At 35.6% G+C, this 19458-nt stretch overlaps 1 protein-coding gene across 4 annotated transcripts in view; it reads left to right on the top strand.

Moving 5' to 3' along the window:
• Nucleotides 1-18990, top strand: part of SENP6 (SUMO specific peptidase 6) — a 71403-nt gene extending 52413 nt beyond the window's left edge. For all 4 annotated transcript variants that reach the window (XM_030946406.1, XM_030946405.1, XM_030946408.1 and 1 more), the window contains 12 exons: nt 619-798; nt 2653-2879; nt 3463-3569; nt 3655-3771; nt 4605-4727; nt 4958-5050; nt 8076-8506; nt 11475-11578; nt 13531-13619; nt 15800-15868; nt 16097-16247; nt 18468-18990. In XM_030946406.1, coding sequence (XP_030802266.1) covers nt 619-798; nt 2653-2879; nt 3463-3569; nt 3655-3771; nt 4605-4727; nt 4958-5050; nt 8076-8506; nt 11475-11578; nt 13531-13619; nt 15800-15868; nt 16097-16247; nt 18468-18668 — 1892 coding nt within the window. In that variant the 3' untranslated portion in view covers nt 18669-18990. The remainder of the gene's footprint in view (nt 1-618; nt 799-2652; nt 2880-3462; nt 3570-3654; nt 3772-4604; nt 4728-4957; nt 5051-8075; nt 8507-11474; nt 11579-13530; nt 13620-15799; nt 15869-16096; nt 16248-18467) is intronic.
• Nucleotides 18991-19458: the final 468 nt, after the last annotated feature.

Below are 19458 nucleotides of genomic sequence, written 5' to 3'. Positions count from 1 at the left end.
TGGTTTTTTGGGGGTTTTTTTGAGTATTATATGTATATCCACTTCTGTATCAAATTTTATAATACAGTAAAACTTGTAAAAAACTTAACATTGGCATTGGCAGCATCAGATGCAGTGTTAAAATTCTACCATGTTACTGACATTGCTTTTGGAGAATAAACTAGGAGTAGTCCTTTATTTCCTCAGGCAATCAGATAATTTCTCTGAATGTGTTCATGCTCTTATTTTTAAAGTTATTTTTCATATGGGAACTTGGTCAAAGATAAATGTACAAAGAAAATTTTAGAAACTTACTCTAAAATGTGTCATAGCAATAGTTGCAAATTTAAATCACTGGAAATTGTGGGAATTTTTTTCTGTGGAATAAAAAGAGTTGGTGGACAGAAAACAGTTTGCCTTCTGATGCCTTTCTTGTCATCTTCCAGATGACATTGGAATTTAGCCTGTCTTTTAAGACATGAAAAACCATCACTTCTTGCATGTCTGTTAATGTTAAAGTTTTAAGTACTTAAGAAATTTAGTGAGCACATAGCAACTACTTGTTAAAATCAAGGGGAACATTGTAAAGGAAACTTACAGATGTTTATTATGTTTTAAAATGCCATTATTTTCTCATAGAATCAGAAAGTGATATCAGAGAGATTAACTTGAAAACTTCAGAGCTTACTAAATGTGAATGGTGTAGTGTCCGAAAATTGCCAGTAGTTTTCCTACAAACAGTACCATCAACCTGTAGCAGTCTGAGAGATCAACTGAAAATGAGTAAAGATAATGTCTGGTACGAATGCAAAGGAGACAGTAAGTAAAACAATTTTATCCTACTATTCACTTCAAATTGCATTTTCATGTTTTGGGTCGTGAATGAGTGCATTAAGACTAAAAGAGTCGTCACAGGCTGGGGTAGGTGCAGTACTATTACCTTCCCAGGCTGAGAAAGAGTACAGTTCAGAACACCTGGGCGTCCTCTTTGTTCAGAAACATGCTAGGTACAACACTCAGTCAATTTAGTACAGATCTTTTCACTAATATTTGTACTGCATGAAAGCAAGTTGGTTTGGTTAGTTTTTGTATAGGAGCCTTTACATTAATATGGCAGCTTTTGTAATACTTCTGGCATCTGTGCTGTTCTGCTGACAGGCTTTAGTTTTAGTAGAAACTGTTACATAGGTTGGCTTGGGTTTTTTTCTCCTGGCATACTTGTCATGATGATGTGAGATAGACGAATACTTGCTTGGAGAATATGTGGATTATCTTAATATGTATTGAAATTAAATTTAATTTCTACATAATTTTCAAGGTCCTAGCATCTTAGTATGCACACCTATTAAATGTAACATTTAGTCCTCTTTCTCTTCAATAGGCTTTTCTTCAGGTTAGATTTTGTGGTTATTTATACTTACACACAGTTTTGTACATACATGTATGCATTCAAACAGAGGAAGAATGCTTTCAGCAATACTGTGTAATTCCATAATACTGTGTAATAGTCTCATCCGTGTCCTGTAAGAAGTTTGAGCTGTAAGGAGTCTTATAATTACAGAAGTAATTGGAGAGCGGGTAGGAGACCTGGACACAATTCTGGGAGCAGGAATTGGACCCCAGGTGGATACAGGTATTCACAAAAAAGAAAAAAGATGTCTGTATGAGAATGGCTCTCAGCAGTGTCCCTACCTAGGTCTTCTCCCTGAGGCTGTGGCACAAGAGTTTTACATCCAGCTGCTTTATTGCATTTGATATGCAGGAGCACTTTGTGATAACACAGTTGCTCTCTGCTTTGTAAGCAATGAAATTAATTTAAGCCTGTATCCAGAGCTCTGTAAGCAATTGTATGTAGATGCCTAGCTCTCAAAACAGAACACCTAAAAGCCAGTTAAATATTTAAATTCTGTGTGCATTGCAGTGGGAATTGTGCTGCTGAAGAATTATTTTTCACAAGAGTTAGCCTTCTGGGTTAAGAATGACCAAAGGGAAATGGTTATGCTTGTGTCTGAAACGCCTCTTACAGAAAAACAGGTCCTGGCAGCTCTGTGTTGGGCAGCAACGTGAGACTGGGATTTGCAACCTGAATTCTATTACTTTTTCAGACTGTGTAGAATAATTCCTTTTAGTGCGATTTACTGCTTTTTGATTTTTCAGATCATAAAAGTGGATGATATTTATATAACAGCTGATTGATCTGAGTAAATCTTTTCAACTTCTTCAAAAACAGTGATGTTTTATAGCACAGTCTTCTAGGACCGGAGAGGAAATTATGCTGAATAAACAATTTTTGAAATTGTAGTGAAATAATAGGGAAGGAACTGCAGTAAGAAAAAGAGAAACTGTTGGTTATAGTCTTACTCTCTGTTAAAAAAGATGTTATTTCAAAATATGTTTTAGCTTTGCATTAGTGTCATTAACAAATTTATCAGATGTAATATTTAACATTTCTTGATTAAGGTAGAATTTGAATGCACTCTTTGCAAATGCTGATAAGAAAGGTTTGGCAGTTAGTCCTCTCTTACCTGCTCACATCTGTATTACTTCTTACGTACATTATCAGCAGTGTGTACTCGTGTAGGCCTAAAATTCCATGAAATCTGTTTATAATTGCAACATGCTTTAATTTATTTTATTCCTAAATGAATAATTTTCTCTCTGCTTTTTTTGTAGGTCAGGAAGAGCAGTACATAATTTTAATTTTTGAAACTGGTCTTGATCCTCATGCAAATTCAGTATTTGAAAAAATAATTATGGACATTGGTATTAGAAATAACATTTCTGACTTCTTTGTGAAAATTTCCTTTGAGGAAGCCAATGCCAGGCTTGTTGCATTTACTAAGTGCTTGGAGGATAATTCCAAAGGAAGCCCATCTCACAGAGAAAGCAAAATAAAAAATGTAACTATGTTTTTGTTTTAGAACTAAGTCATTGTATGGGTTACAAATGCACTAAGGATAGTGTGTTAGTCAGTCAAAAAAAAATCCACCAACTTTTGATGGCTTTTATAGGAAAATTCCCAGACTGGTCCATGGTGGATTATGAAACTATGGGAAATAGTCTGTACATTTACAGTACTTTTTAGTGTGTTTAGTTTGGTTGTAAAGTTATATAACGGTCCACGTAATGTTGTTATTTAAAATTATTAAGGGATGAGAAATCTTTACTATAATCAGACAACATAACTTTTTCCAACTGGTAAAATTATGGGATTCCAAACAAGAAATTAAGCTGTACTGTTGTAGTTACACTTAATTATTGCTTTCATTAAACAAACTACTTTTTAAAGAATTAGAAAGTTTTGTGATTCTGCAAGAAATGAGCAAAGACCTAAGTGTAATAGATGAGGTAGGAAAGAAAAAAAACCCACAGACTTGAAGTTCTCAAAACAGATATTACACTGCTGGACTTCACAAAGTTTTATTACCATTTCAATAAAATTGAGCTCACTATGCAATTTAATATTGACTCTATTCTCTTAAGGTTGCTTCTGAGTCCAAAATGCAGCAACGAAATAAACAGTTACCATTTTTTGATGATGATGAAGAAATTGGCGAACCACATACAGTATTTATTGGTCCTATAGAAAAGTAAGATATTTATTTTTGCCTTTAATAATTCTCTGAGGGGTTTTTGGCATTTCATACTTCTTATTGAATGTATTTTTCTTCTCAGGTTGATAGTTTATCCACCTTCTCCAGCTAAAGGTGGTATTTCTGTGACCAACGAAGACCTCCATTGTCTAAATGAAGGAGAATTTTTAAATGATGTTATTATTGATTTTTATTTAAAGTAAGTTTTATTTCACATCAGTTTTTAGTCATCTTTTACTTTGAAACTTGAAAAGTTAACTTAAAAAGTTGAAAAGAAAACTTAAAAATTCATAGGTCAACAACTATGTATAGCTGTAATTTTAAAGGTTGTTTTTGATCTTGCAAGGAAGTTTGGTTCTTCTCTTGTCCTGCTTGACGGTGACATTGTTCTTACCTGGATAAAGGATCTTTGAACTTTTTAACATCTCAAGAGCAAATTTAACTGGAAAAAAAAAAAGAAAAGGCATTTTTAAAGTTCAGTTGTTCTTTCCAGAGTAGCTGTGTTTCCTGGAATTTGTTTTGATTAACGTAATACATAAGTTAATTTTGTGCTGTCACTGAGGCTGTAGATGTTAGAAGTATATTAAATTGTTACTGCTGGTTTTATGCTACACATAAAGTATGTATGTGTATTTTTCAGTCTATTAACATATTTTAGAAGTAAAAATCGAATGTGTCACTCTTGGGACTGTTTGGAGATCTGGTGGCTCAAATACAAAATACAGGTCTCTTAAATAGGTTTTTATGTAAAAACTCCTTGAAAATTTGTTTTCCTGCCATGAAACAAAAATTAATATGAGAAAAGCAGAACAGCTTGTTGATTGAGCAGAGCAATAACACCTCGAAATATTAATACCTTGAAATATTTACATATGTTTTGCATTAATTCCTGTGGATAGTCAGCTCCAAATAGCTGTTCTGTGAGAAACTGCTACAATTTGGTGGGGAGCACCTGTTAGCAGTCCTTTTTATTCTGTTGCTGATTACTTTGTGTTCAAACCTCCATTATTTTCTTTTTTTTTAACTAATTAGGTATTTGGTACTTGAAAAGCTGAAAAAAGAAGATGCTGATAGAATACATGTGTTCAGTTCATTCTTCTATAAACGCCTTAATCAAAGAGAAAGAAGAAATATTCATGAAACTTCAAACCTTTCGTAAGTCTGTTGATAAGTCAGTTTAACATAGAGCTAATGCAATGTAGATTCTTAAAAACAGATGCTATAGAGAGAGAAATAAACAGAACTCTAGGAAGCAGCCAGATCTGTAGCAGACATAGAATATCCCTTGAAAATCTTAACAACCTGTTAAGGTGAAAATATCTGGAAAATGCTCTCTCAAATAAAATAAGCCACCCTACAAATTGTATGCTGATTTCTTCTTTCAGAATACAGCAGAAGCGACATGGGCGAGTAAAAACATGGACACGGCATGTTGATATTTTTGAGAAAGATTTCATTTTTGTTCCCCTTAATGAAGCGTAAGTGAACATACCTTTTTATCACATTTGGTAAATGCTTAAGCTTCATGATTCTGAAATTGAAAGTTACATTACAATAATAATTGAAGTTAAAAATTAAGAGAATAAACATATTTTTCCAGGTGATAAATTAAGTAGTTATGTAAGACCTTTAAATGTTGTAGTATAAGAATTATCAGACAATATTAAGATAGCAAAAATTAACTTCTGTGAGTAGTTTTCTAGGTTTTCCCTCAATCTCTTGCATTCTTTCTTCTAAGCTTCTGACATTGGTAACTTTTGGATTTATCTTTTTTAGTCCTTTCTAATGAGACCTCTGGTATAGATGGGATCTTCAGTTACAATAAATGGATATTGAAAGAAAACTTAATTGAAAATCACTACTGCCTTGAGAACTTTATTCTTTTTCTTTATATCCCTTTGTCCTGCTATTTGTTAAGGGTCAGGAAGCAGACCATTAGCATTCTAATGGTTGCTGAGAACTGTGATGATGCTTGCTTTCCTTAAGATCAGAGCAAGTTGTCACAAACACATTTCTGTATTTTGCAGAAATAATCTAAGCAGTTCTTAAGCCAAAATATTTATGAAAGTTAAAGTACTGTATTTTAAATGTATTCAATAAAAACAAAATAAAGACAGACAGGAATTTTCTAACTAATGTCTCATAGGCATACCTAGCTGATATTTCAAAAATTTAAAAAGGGTTTTTTATTAATAAAATGTGATTTATCTTGGTATTGTGCCACTGTGCAGTGGGAGGCAAATTTCTAAATCTTCTCGTTTTCCTGCCTCCTCTCCAGCTGAATTCTGAGGCTATCAGTATAGAGGCAGTTACGAGATAACTGGTCATATGTAGATCTGTCCTTTTTATAAAGTTGTATTTCCCCAACAAAGGTGTTCATCAGCACTAACTTTAGGTTTTGATGTACCATGATCTCTGGCAAGATATCCACATCTAGGGGATTTTAATGACTCAGATGTAAAGTCCACTGCAGGTCCCTGTCCAGTGCATCCTTGCCATCCCTCTCCCATGAAATTTCAAGTACCAAAACTTTTGTTTTGTGTGTCATTTAAATTTTAAGCTGCCTTTGCACTTGTTATATATATACAGTTCACTTCCCACCATCCTCATGTGTGTCATTCACATATGCACATGGGTTATGCAGAGGAGAAATGAGTATGAATTAGAAGTCATCTGAAAAGGAAAACAAATGGTTCTGTGGTTTTATAAGAATTATTTATGTTTCTAGTAGCTTAAAACAGTAGTTTTCAGTGTCTTGTTCATTTACTGACAAGGAACTAAAGCAATGTCTTTCTCAGCAAGTAGAACATAACAGTTCATACTGAAGGCATAACATTCACACCATGTGTGAGTTGATTTCGGGTTAGAGTAGCTTGGTCTCATGGACTCATCCTGTGTGATTAGAGCATGAGAAGTGTACTCCTGGTGTGCATCTGTCACATGGATATAATCCTGTTCACACTTCTCAGAACTGTCCCTTCACCATAAGCTGAAGCTTGTCAAGTGCTGATGGTAGGACATTCATTTGCAACAGTGGTTTCCTGGTAGGTACAGTAAGAATACTGCAGAGCAGAAAAATAACCAAGTAGCCGGGGAGATGAGAAACTGGTGGTTTGATGGGAAGTTGCTGGGTTTTGGTGTCTAGTTCCAACAAGTTTTTCTAGACTATCTCATAACCACTAGATTAGGGAATGTAGACTCATCATCTAACCAGCTGTCAAACTGCAGTAAGTGGAGGTGGGCAGGTTGGCTTCAGGGCAGAATCATTTTCAGAACAGTGTGTTTTGATTTAACCATGACTACATCCGTGTCCTTTGGCTGTACTTGTACTTGGGAGTCCTTGTTCAGGTCTCCAGTGAAAACGGGTTGTTCTCTTAAAAGTAACAAGCTGTTCTCTTTTTACATCCAGGTTAATATGCTAGTCTGCTGACATAATTGGTACATAAAGTCTCTCTTAATAAAATACGCACACTTTCCAGGGTTGGGCAGTACTTAATATGTTCATTTATTAGATGTGGTGAATCATTCAAGACAAACCATACCGCACATGCTGCTTTCAGTAGCCATTACTTTAACTGCCATTAAATTTTGATGCAGTTTGGGCTTCATAACTGTCTAATTATTTTTTTAGCATGCTAGTTAGACATGCATTTTTTAGCTGCTGCTTTTTCTTTTGTCTCCTAAAACGCATTGAAATGTGGCTTCACCTGTATAATACATAGCTAGCTTCTGTTATTTGCTGTAGACAATCAAAGATCCCTCAGAAAATTTCTTAATTGGACAATCAAAATCCACTTGTAATGCCTCAGTCCCTAAAGTTGCTGCTGCTCTAGTTCTGATTGAGTGGCAAGTCAGTGAAGCCTAAAGAAGCAAGGAAATAGGAGGAAACTGTTGCCAAACTTACACTTTGTGTTGGGTATAACTGTTTTTGATTTGGAAAAGTTAGAATGTAAGTTCTGTGAAGGATGGGGAAGACAGCAGAGCCATTGTGATGGCATTAGAAGCACTCCTTCTTCTTTACATCGCTGTTGACAAGATTTCATTAAAAATGTGAAGTGTTAAATACAGTTGGAAGATCACATAGGTGGAAGAGTATGGGCAATTCAGCCATACCATTAGGTCTGGCTACTTGTGTTGCTAGTGCTGAGCTACTAGAGAACTTGAAACAGCCATAAAACATGAACTCTACAGTCTTTAATTAATGCATTAATGACAAAAATGTTAAAAAAGAAATAAGCTTCAATTCAGAGAAATAAAAAAAAAATTATGAAGTGTGAGCAAATTGAAATAAAAATTTTAAGACAGCACCTGTTTTCAGCTAACTGTATCATATTAATTAATTTGTTGGTGATTATGTGCATGGAGAAATTGTACTTTTACAGAAGCCTGTGAAGGCTTGAGTAAAACCTGGTCAGAAAAGTGAACAGCTGGTATAGTTTGTCTTTGAATAATTATGAGGGCATAATGCAATTTCAAGTTTTTAATGTATTTTTTCCTTTGCAGCGCCCACTGGTTTTTGGCTGTTATCTGTTTCCCTGGTTTAGAAAAACCCAAATACGAACCAAATCCCCATTTCCATGAAAATGCTGCAATGCCGATGAAATGTTCCTCTTCAGATGGAGAGAGCAGCACACCATCTCCTTTGCCAAATGAATTAGATGCACAAAACTCGCCTTCCAAGTCTACAGCAAAGACATTTACCAAAAAGTACAGTACAGCTTTAATTGACCCAAACACTGAAATAGAGGACAGTGAATCTTCATGTTGTAGAAGAAGTCCTTGTCGGGGGAAAAGTGCTTTCAAAAAACTGAATCAAATAGGCAGTGATGTGGAAGAACCTAACACTGTGGAATCAGCATGCCATAAACTAGACCATAGAACTCTGGATGAAAACGGTATACAGGGTGAATTCACAGCTGCTAGCCAATCTGTGGGTATGTAATTGTAAAAATACGCACATTTTAATGAAATATTTGGAGATTTCAGATCTGTTACTACTTCTGCAATGGTGTAAACTTCATACTTCAAAAGTTTACTATATGGCTTAACTTCAAGTGCTTGCAATATAAGTGCTTCATAGGTATTGCATTTTAAAAGTTTTTGTGCCTGTTGACATAACTCTCCTGGCAAAGGGCTGGAGATAAAACACTGTTTTCCTAAATCAGATTAATTTTTCAGTTCTGTGACCTTTTTTCAAACAAAATAATTTTGTAGATGCCACTTTGCATCCCTCAAGATTGCAGTTGTTAGGGAAAGAATAGTAGTTGACCTTGGATCCTTATAATGTGTGTGCAGGGGAAAGCTGACCTAAGATTATGTGAACAGCCTTAATATCGGCGTCTTTTATCATTTCATGTTTTGCTTCAACACTGTTAATTTCTTTAATGTCCTGATAAGAAGGTATGTAAAAAGAGTAAGAAGAAAAAAATTCTAAAACCAAAAAAGAATTTCCTCCACGGTGTTACATGTAGAGAGGCTTTCTCAATTCATTGCTGCTGTGGAGACTGAGCTCACCAGTCTGCAACAGTGTTTGTACCCAAGTGAACAAAGGAGCTGGCATACTTTTAAAGGCAGGTGAAGGAAGTATGTTTTCTCTGTTCACTGCAACATTTGGATCTCCTTAAGGCATAGAGTAGGAAAATGACTATGCAAAAGCTTTTACTTTAGTCACCAGTAGTATTCCTACTGCCAATTTATACAGTAAGCAATTGTGTACCTTATGTAGTACAAGTTCTGAAAATATTACCAATTGTATGGTTTAATCTGTATACTGCAGACTATTACAACTTCAGTATCTTTGTGGATATAAATAGTATTCTTTGCTATTCTAAATGTATTAATTTGTGATAACATTGTCACTGTTCCTAGAAGGTCTTGGACAGGTGCTGGTGATGCATGTAGATGTGTTCTTGTTTGCGTAGATTTTTCACTTTATGTGTGATTGTTACCATTTATGATATTGCTGCTATATGATGGGGTCTCAACAGTAGGTTGCTTGTCTGTAATTAGTTGGAATGTGCATTATGACAGGTTTTTGCTAGGATTACCTTTCTTGTAGGTTTTTTTCTGGCTGCATTGTATTGGCAGCTGATGGTCATTCTCTTTCTAACTTGAATGCTCAGATTCTCTTGCTCAGGTGTTGAAGATGATGCACCCTTTCATTAAAGCAGATGTTCTCAGGGGGCACAGTCCTGATTTAAGGGTGAGATTGACCCTAAGGATGTGTTTAGGCAGCTAAATTTAGATGCACTGTATTTAAACTTCCATTTCAACCAGATGGAAGATAGGCATTCTTACTTGGGTTATCTGAGCAGCCTTCATCTGTTGCTCCAGAAGGGTGTGGATCTTGACTGTGCCAAATCCATCCCTGTAAGTCCTGGATATCCAAGAATATCTCAAAAGACTGCACATGCCTCTGATAGTGGTAGTCAGTGAACCCAAGAGACTTTCTCTTCTCATCCTACAGCAGATACAGAGTAGCTGTTCAGTTAAGTAGCTCTGTGCTCTCAGGCTGGTTTCCTGACATGGAGACCCTAGGTGCTGACTATACATGGGAGCCTAAACTCAGATGCCTTGATCTTAAACTAAATCCTGGTGTTGAACTTGTGAATGTATAGAAGAAGTTCATACCCAAATAACTTTAAAGTCATCCAAAATATATCTATTTTTATTACTTACCTAATAATTTTTTCTCAGTTTTTGAACAAGATGTGTTTTGCCTCAATACTTATTTTTTTTAAATCCATCAGCAATAAGTCACATTAGTATATGATCTACTTCTTATGCTAAGGTCTTTTCAAAGGTACTGAGTAAGACTAATTCCCAAGTTTTTCCCTGTGGAACTTCACTGGTGACCTCTTTCCGAAGTGTTACCTTAACATCTCTTTTGAAATATTCTCAAATGTATATGTTCTCCTTTTTTTTTTCCAGTAGCTACTTCACTGCTCTATTTACTGTTACAGAAACCCTAGTTTCCTTTAACAGGTAATATGTCCTCCAATGACACCATAACCAAAATTATTTTTGTCATTATTTAGACGTATTACAATAGCCCATTTCTAGGAAGATTTCAAGTTTTGCTGGCATGAATTACTTATTTTTCATTTATTTCCACAGTTTACTATTTTTCCATCAAAATCTGTTCTTTTATGGTAGTAGTAAGACTAGTGAGCTTATAGCTGTCTGTATTTGCTTCTTGTACAGGTGTAGCTAGAACATTGATTATTTCTTTTTCTTCTGATGTTGTTTCCCACTAGATATGTGACTAAATATATAGAGGTCATTGGGAGTGAATTTAGAGTTAATCTTTTAGGCAATAAACTGAAATATTTCTAAGCTGCTGCTCCCAGGAGAGCTGATCCTTTGTTCTGCTCTCCCCACTAGTGTGTTCCCAAGCTGCCTTTCTCCTTCTGCCAACACAAGTCTCCACAGTGAACTGATGGAAGAAATTATTTCAGTTGAAAAATAATATGCTAGTGACTGCCTTTTTCAGTGTGATCCACTCACTGTGTATATGGATGTATTTGGTGTTATGAAAGGAACCAGCTAGGGATAGGAGTGGTCATTTTAGAGAGCATATCAGAGTGCCCATTTTGGTGGCAGTATCAATTTAGACTCTTATAAAGGCTCCATGGAACTGTGGGGAAATTTCATAGTGGGTTTTAGTCCAGGTGTTTCAGATTTATTTAGGTGTTTCACACAATAAGAAACAGTTTCTGTTGGGCTAATTAGAAGAAACCTATCACTTTTGTTCAAATGCATGAGGTAAGTCATTATATGTTGGCTGTATCACAGTTACTGTCAGCAATCCTGAGGAAATCTGAGGTACTTAAAATTAGTTTGGTCTTCAGTGCTGACATAGTATTTGATATTTAAATATCCTGCTGTCTGTGATTGATACAGATGGATTGCACAAAATCAGACTGAACTATGGTGAAGACTCAGCTGATGGCAGTAAACTAAATGAAGATGAGCTTATAGATTTTTCTGAAGACCAAGATAACCAGGTAAAGAATTTAGCAGTTTTATTTAGGAAATGTGAACTGTTGTGTTGTACTTTGAATGGACAGCTTAAAACCGATGTACAGATTGTGAATGTGCGTTATCTAAAGCTACTTGTCTTTACAAGTGTCAAGTCCAAAGCACTGATTACCTACAAAAATCTGCAGGTCAGCTGACAGAGAGGATTATACATTTGTTCATTTATTTGTTTAGTAGAAAACTGCTGTACTGATCCTGCATGTAATTTTGTGAATGTTTTGTGTAATGACAATATTACACAGTGATTTTAGTGGGAACACTGAAAGTCAGTACACTTCTGTCTTTTGTCTCCTCCACTCCATGTTCATCTGCTAAACCCAAGAACAAGTTACTCTTCTTTCAGTTGCATTTCCTGAATATAACCAGACACATTTATAAGTATGTGTTGCTTTGTTGTTTTGTTTCATCGGTGCTTCTCCTAATCAGATTTATACAGCATGAATTTATAATCAAGTACTGTTCTTGTTCATATTGGAAAATATTTAGATTTTAAAGCTGTGGGAAGACTGAATATTAAAATGTCCCTGACTCACTCAGTGCTGGGTATGAAGGCATTATTCCATAGCCCTGCTACTTCTGTAATTGTAAGTTCAATGCAAGCAGGCCAGAAATTACACGTTTGCTCTTCCTAACTGGCCTGCCTGCTCATGGCCCAGGTGGGACCTTTTCTGGACCTCTGAGTCCAGAACAAACTATTACTTTTCAATCTGCAGCTCTCTGTAATGACTTCCAAGTAGCTATGTATATGTGTATACATATATACATATAAAAGCTCCAGTTGATGTTGAAACCTAAATATGTTTTCAGCTGGACTTAGCCCACGTCTCCTGTCATGCCAGCTGTGCAAACATTCTGAGCTTTGCCTGATGGAACTGCCTGTCTGTTTTGTAGCAGATAGAGTTTCCAGAAGATGGAGAATAAGTAGTACAGTATTTCCAGTCTGAAATACATGGCATGAAGGCAGGGAAGCAAGCACATGGCCAGCTGCATTCCTTGAAGAAAGGAACAAATTCCAAGCTCGTTAGTTGCTGTGTAGCTTAGAACTTAATTCCGGCAGAAGCTATCACTGTTTCTAATATGATAGCATATTCATGGCATAGCTTGAGGATTTCAGTGCCAAGATCCTGTGTGTTAATGAAATGTACACAATGCACACAAAAATGTTAATAAATCATGCTGGTACAGGGATTCCCATTTTTGGAAAGGACCTTGTTTCCCCATAATGCAGTGATCTATGAAGTAATGTTGAACTCAATGGAAGAGTGAGAAACTATGGATCACTGGAATTCTTTTAGATGCAACAACTTAGTGCTTTTGTTCATAAGACTTCTGTATCGTTCATAGCAATCATTATTGAAATCAAAAGGCCAGAGGATATTTCCAGGCTTGTGATGTGACTGTTTTTGCAATCTATAGTCCTGTGTATCATGGTTTAATTTTCCTTGCCCTAAGAATCAAGTTGTTTTATTTTGGAACAAAAATAGAGATTTATTTCTCAGCTTGTTGCAGATCTTGTCTCATTTCACCTAGAAGAAAACATGTATGAAACTGCCAGGCAAGTTTCTAGTATTGACTGGCAAGGAAAAGTACTGATAATTTGGATTAAAACCAAATAATGGAGATGCACCTAAGTCAGAGGTGTTTTGAAAGTATTGGTTGCATTTTATAGTTTCACAGTACTTAAATAAATAGCAGCATTCAATCCATGTCATTCTAGCACGAATTTCAGAAACCACATCACTAAAAGTTGGTCAGTTTAACAAACAGTGAATAATTTCAGATTAAAGCTATCATTTCTTTATTAAACTCAGTTATTGGTGTTGAATGAAAATGTTAAATGTAACGATAAAGTCCTTTGCATCTGTTTGAAAAAAACAGTATTAGCTTTTAAAATCCTGTAATAACTTTGCTTCTGTAGGAAGACAGTAGTGATGATGGTGGCCTTGTAGATGATAACTGTAATTCAGAAATGGGACAATGGTACCTGAAGCCAACTATCTGCAAACAGTAAGTATTAAAACAGTTAAAATGGAGATTTCATAGAAGTTTATTAAATATAAAAGATAATAATTTTGAGAAATAGTCATACATGAACCTTAATCAGCATGCTGTTAGGTTTTGAGAAAGAACTTTATATTAGAATCTTCAGTGAGCAGAAGATTTATTGAATGAAACTACTAGTGAAATAATAGCTTTTTTGGTTTCTGTTAAGCCTGTGTGCTGCTGCATCAGGCAAATGAAGATTGTTTCTTACAATAAGGCTGTTCTTTGGTATTTTGCACTTGGTTTCCTACAAAAACAAGGTGCAGAAGCATGTTCAAATGTATCCTATATCGAAAAGCAGATTAATGATTTTAAAGTAAATAATTAAATTATTAGTGAAAAAAAACCTGTATCACTACTCAAATTAGTAAAGGAACATTGGAGTAATTTTTAACTGCCCTCTTTTCTTATCTAAATAAGATAGCTGTTCCTCTTTATTGTCTCTCTCTGTTTTTTTTCCTCTAACAAAAGAGTTCCACACTTAAAATTTTTTTTATCTGTTCTGGATTTGAAAACTTTTCTTTTTTAATATTTGATACCCAGGAGTAATTTCTTAGTAAATATTTACTGCAGTTCTTTGCATTATGGTGTGACAGATGCATGATTCGAAATCCAGAAATTTTGCTACTAGTATTGCTGTCTTGACAGTTTTATTTGTATTTTTTTCATAATTTATCTATTTTTGTATTTCCTGTCTTGTGACTACAGGTTTATAGAAAGGTGAAGGCTTTCACAGTGCACTCAGTACATTCTTAGGAGGCAGAATAGAATTACAGATTTATATATGTTATGGAACATATAACTTAATACCTTTTCAAGAAAAAGTCCGTCTGTGTTGTGTTTTAAGAATATTTATGAATTTCTGATTATAGCTTGGCTAAATTTGTCCCATTTTGATGACAGATGATCTGTACATAATACTTTCCAGCAGACTGTATTTTAATCCAATGTGAAATTTCATAATATCATTGATGCTTAAGTATCAAAAGTCATTAAGGGCACTTAAATACTCTACTATTAGCATATTTTAAAATTACTTCTATATAAAATAGAAAATTACCTTGAAAAGGTTGTCACTTCTTCCCCCTGCAAAGTACTACTTTTTTAGAAGAGAATTTTAAAGAGCATTTAATGCTTTTTAAAGATCAGTACCTATATACATACTTTTATCAGAAATTAAAACAAGTATAAGCAAATATTAAGTGATTATCTGCTTTTGCCTAAAAAATTGCATACATGTAAATTAGTTTATAAATGCAAACACACCTGTGCATATATGCATGCAGATATTTTGTCTGAATTTGCTAGTTTGAAGTTTCTTTGAATTATGCATTGAATGTACATATGTTATTGTTAGATAAGAAAAAACAGAGATTTGTGATAAGTAATTGCATTTATTTATCCCTCAAAATACATACTACATATAATGCTGAAATTCTGAACTCTGATACAAGTTAGCTTTAATGTATAAATTCAAATTGCATATAAGGTGGCTGATAAGACTGCTGTGCTTGTGGCTCCTGAAAAGGTAGTGTGCTTTAGATCGAGTGATAGGATACCAGCATCTGTAGTGTGCAGGAGAGGACTTGAGGAGGCTTGGTTCTCTAGAAAATACTTGGTTATAGATACCTTTTCTAAAGTCTTCTAAATAGACTTTTTACAAGTCTTCCAAATAGAGTTGGTGGGTGTTTTGTGTATAACTACCAGCTAGATTTCAGATCCAGACTGGGATCGCTTCTTGAACATGCTTTCCTAATGCTTTTCTTCTAGTGTGCTGTGGAGTGTCCCATCTATCCTCAAGCTGCTACTCCAGCAGGACATTTGTGGGCTCTGTGCCTTACTTTCTCTTACCTTGTACACCTAAAAGAGCATTAGACACCTGAAGGTGTTTTAAGCAACTGTAACAAATTGTCTGACAGTACTGTATTTCTTAAGTACATTCCTAAGTGTACTTAGTGTATGGTTAAATATAAAGATGACTTGCCATTTAGTTATCCCTATTGGGAGGTTACAGCAGTTCTGGCAGAACTTTGCAGTATTCATCTAGTTTTGTTGAGGCCACCCCACAAATTATTTCTGTGTAACATTGTGTTTTTCAAGCTGCTGTAAAATACTATGTACTTAAAACTCATGTTCTCTGTTAGGCCCTGCATTTTGCTTATGGACTCACTCAGAGGCCCTTCCCGGTCAAATGTTGTGAAAACACTAAGGGAGTAAGTTTCCTATCTTGTGCTTGGGGCTTTTTTAGTTTGGTTTGATTTGGGGGTTTTTTGGTGTTTTGTTTTGGGTTTTGTTTTTGGGGGTTTTTTTTGTTTGTTTGTTTGTTTTTTGGTGGGTTTTTTTGTGGTTTTGTTTGGGGTTTTGTTTTTGGGTTTTTTTTTTCTTGAGAAACTCTTCATGGAATAAAAAAATACTTTAATTTGCATGATCTTCTATTGTAGATATTTAGAGGTGGAATGGGAAGTCAGGAAAGGCAGCAAAAGAAGCTTTTCCAAAGATGTCATGAAAGGTTCCAACCCAAAAGTGCCACAGCAGAACAACTTCAGTGATTGTGGAGTGTACATCCTCCAGTATGTGGAGAGCTTTTTTGAGGTATGTATGTTCTTGAAGCTATTTTTGATTCCTGCAACAATCAAATATAAGCTGTGAAAATGATTACAACTATAAAAGCCTCCTGGTGGAGCTTAATACCTATCAATGAGATTATGCATTATAAACTAATTTATGCATAAACACACGGAGTAACTTTTTTGAAAATAGACTAATTAACCTTTTTAGTTGCATGTACATAAAATAATTGTAAGCCATGAAATTTTCTGAGAGAATCTAAAGAAAACACATTTAAAGTCTTCCTTTGTGTTCTTCTGCTGTGTACCCTTTAAAATCATCCAGTAAGAACTTGAGTTCAAAATCTAAACTAAAAATGCACTACAAAAAGCTTAATAATTTTCCCCTGAGAACTGTGACTGAATAAATTCAGACATGTGACACAGGTAGGAGATTTATGATTCTTTTGGGAGTGTTTTTAACTTGTAAGAAAACATGTAAGTGAAATTATTACAGCTGAATGCCAAATCTTGTTTCCATTGAAGAAATTGTTTGAATGCTTACTTACTTGCAAGCTGACTTGGTCTTCAAGTTACAGCTCCTTTCACAAGAGGAGGCATTAGCACCTTTTGGTCTAGATTGGGAGGATAAATTATGGTCAAGTGAGATGCTGCCTGCATGGGACAGTAACTCTTCAGAATCCCTGGTGCTTTAGAGCATTGTTCTAAACTGTCCTGTAGCTAACCCTTCCCTGGAAAAGCTGGCAGCTTATCTGTTCCTCAGCCCTCCCTCCCTCCATTCATACATTACTCAAGAGCAATAAGGCTTTAGCAGAATGCATTCATGCAAATGGAAGGCAAAAGCTTTGCTTTCCTGACGAGTTCCTGAGAGCTTAGAACCATAACCAAGTGCCTCCTGGTTTGTTTCACTGGGAGCAACTGAGTTTTATTAACCCATTCCTTTTTGGAATGGTTTATTAGAACTTCCTCCACGTTTTATTAGCCAATTCTTTTTTTGTGAATTGATTGCTGGATTATGCCAGGCTGAATCCTTTGTCCTGCCTAGTCCAGCAATGTGCAGCAGCTCTGCCAGAGAATAGGCACGACACATACATGTGACACAGAGCAAATCACAGGATATTCTCAAAAGTAACTCCAGTGGGGAGGGAAAACCTGAGCTGGCTGCACAGTACTAGACTGTATTGAAGTTATTCAGCAAACAATTTCAGCTTCTTTGTATTTGGAAAATTGCCCACAGTCTCATTTTGCACCAGCTCCACAAACTTGAAGGAGAGTGTGGAAGCAGGTGCTTAACCTGATGTTTGTGAGCATCAGGGGCCGCCAGGGGCCGCTGCGGGAGGGGCAGCGCGGGCTCCCCGCGAGCCTGCGGGGCGGCGCAGCTGGCCTCTCACCCTGGCACCGCTTGTCTTCCCCGCACTGAACAGACTCACAAAAATGTTGCTAGTGCAACGTTAAGCACTGACGCATTCCTGTGAAGAATGTCGCTAGTTTTTTTCACAAACAGCCTTGCTGATCTTACCTCAGTGGTGAATGTAATTCACTCTTAAAGAGCCCTGATGATGTAAACTGGAGCACAGAAAGGGAGGAGTTTCTTTGAGAGACAGCACTGTTGCCCAGATTGTCATTTGGTTAGGGTGGAATTGTTGTACAGTATCACTGAAGAGGAGTAGAGAATGCTTCATAATAATAATAATAATTATTGTAATTATTTGGATGAATGTTACCTAGCAAGAAAATAGAATGTAAGTATAATAAGCATTGGTGGTAGGCAGGAGCTTTGCTTTCTAGGATGAAATCTAAATCTGTCTTGCCTAGTTGGTCATGATTCTAAAGGCTGTTTATAAGAAGACAAATGTTTTGGATTCCTGATTAGCTCTATATTTTGATGCTTTAAAAATGTCCTATATCTTTGCAGTCGTTTTCTCTCTCTTTTTTTTTTTTAATTAGGAGAGTTTTACACATTTATGCAGACAAATGCTTAGTCTAAAAGTTGTAGCAAACACAGTAGATTGTTCAGGCATCCTTATAATCAAGAGTGCGATCTGGATGGATTTTAGTCTGTAACATACTGAAGCGTGATTGATTTTACCATAATTATACATGTACAAAACATGAAAATTGTAGAAATCTTTTCCTATGCTCATGGAATGAAGTGAGGAAGAATGTACTTTTCCTCACTATAGTTTTCTTCAGTCATTGAGGTTATAACTCTTTACTGTAATATCCAAATGGCCTTTTTTTTCAGAATCCCATTTTGAGTTTTGAGCTACCAATGAACTTAACAGACTGGTTTCCACGCCCAAGAATGAAAACCAAAAGAGAAGAAATACGAAAAATAATCCTGACTCTCCAGGAACAGCAGAACAAGGACAAGAAGGGACAGAAAGACCCAAATTCAATGTTGCAGGAAAAGACAGAACAACTTACTAACAACAGCTCAGACTGAATGTTGTATCTGTTGCATGTTAGCTCCACAATCAAAACTGAAACCTACATTTCTGTCTGCCCAAACTAAAGATTTGGCGTGTTCTCTGCTCAAAGTTACTTGGGAATGTTTAATGCCTGTATAAATGTGTGTCATAAAATGGTTTAATTCCCACAAAGATGTGTATTAAGTGAGTCTGTACATATGTTAATGAGGCCAACTTTTTCAGCATTTGTAATTACTTTTTTTCCTCTTGATAGGGAGCTTTTGTTATGTATTTCTGTTAATAGAACTTAAATAGCAACTTCTAAACAAAAAGGAAATAAAGAAAATATAGGATGAAGTGGTTACCTTTTTCTTTTTCAGTTAAGTTTTAATGTTACGTGCTTAAGTAACACCTAGGGAATGATTTGGTAGTGAGATAATTAATTCATATTTTGACCCTATTTAGTTGCCCTTTACAAGATTATTCTGCTTGCGCTACAGACAATAATATGGGTGTCTCAATGTACCATGGCCTCCAAGGGTGATTCCCATCCTCCCAGTATCTTAAGTGTAGGCAGTGTCATAGTTCATAGGACTGCTTCTGATTTGGGGGTTTAGAAGATACGCATTGCAATTACAATTCCACCCTTGCTTTAGTGGGACAGGCTAGGGAAAGGGGGAGAGTGCTCTTTGACCAGAGGTAAACTCTTCAAACAGTATTATAAAAGTGGTTTCAATGAAGTTATCTTGAGTGACTCTATTAAATCATATTTTGTGGATCCCAGTTGTTGTACAGGTGTATTTTGAGACTTTCTTCATTATAAAA

This window comes from Camarhynchus parvulus, chromosome 3 (assembly GCF_901933205.1).
Source record: "Camarhynchus parvulus chromosome 3, STF_HiC, whole genome shotgun sequence".
Lineage (NCBI taxonomy): Eukaryota > Metazoa > Chordata > Aves > Passeriformes > Thraupidae > Camarhynchus > Camarhynchus parvulus.
Note: the sequence above shows the minus strand (reverse complement) of the source record. Positions and strands in the feature narration are given on the sequence as shown.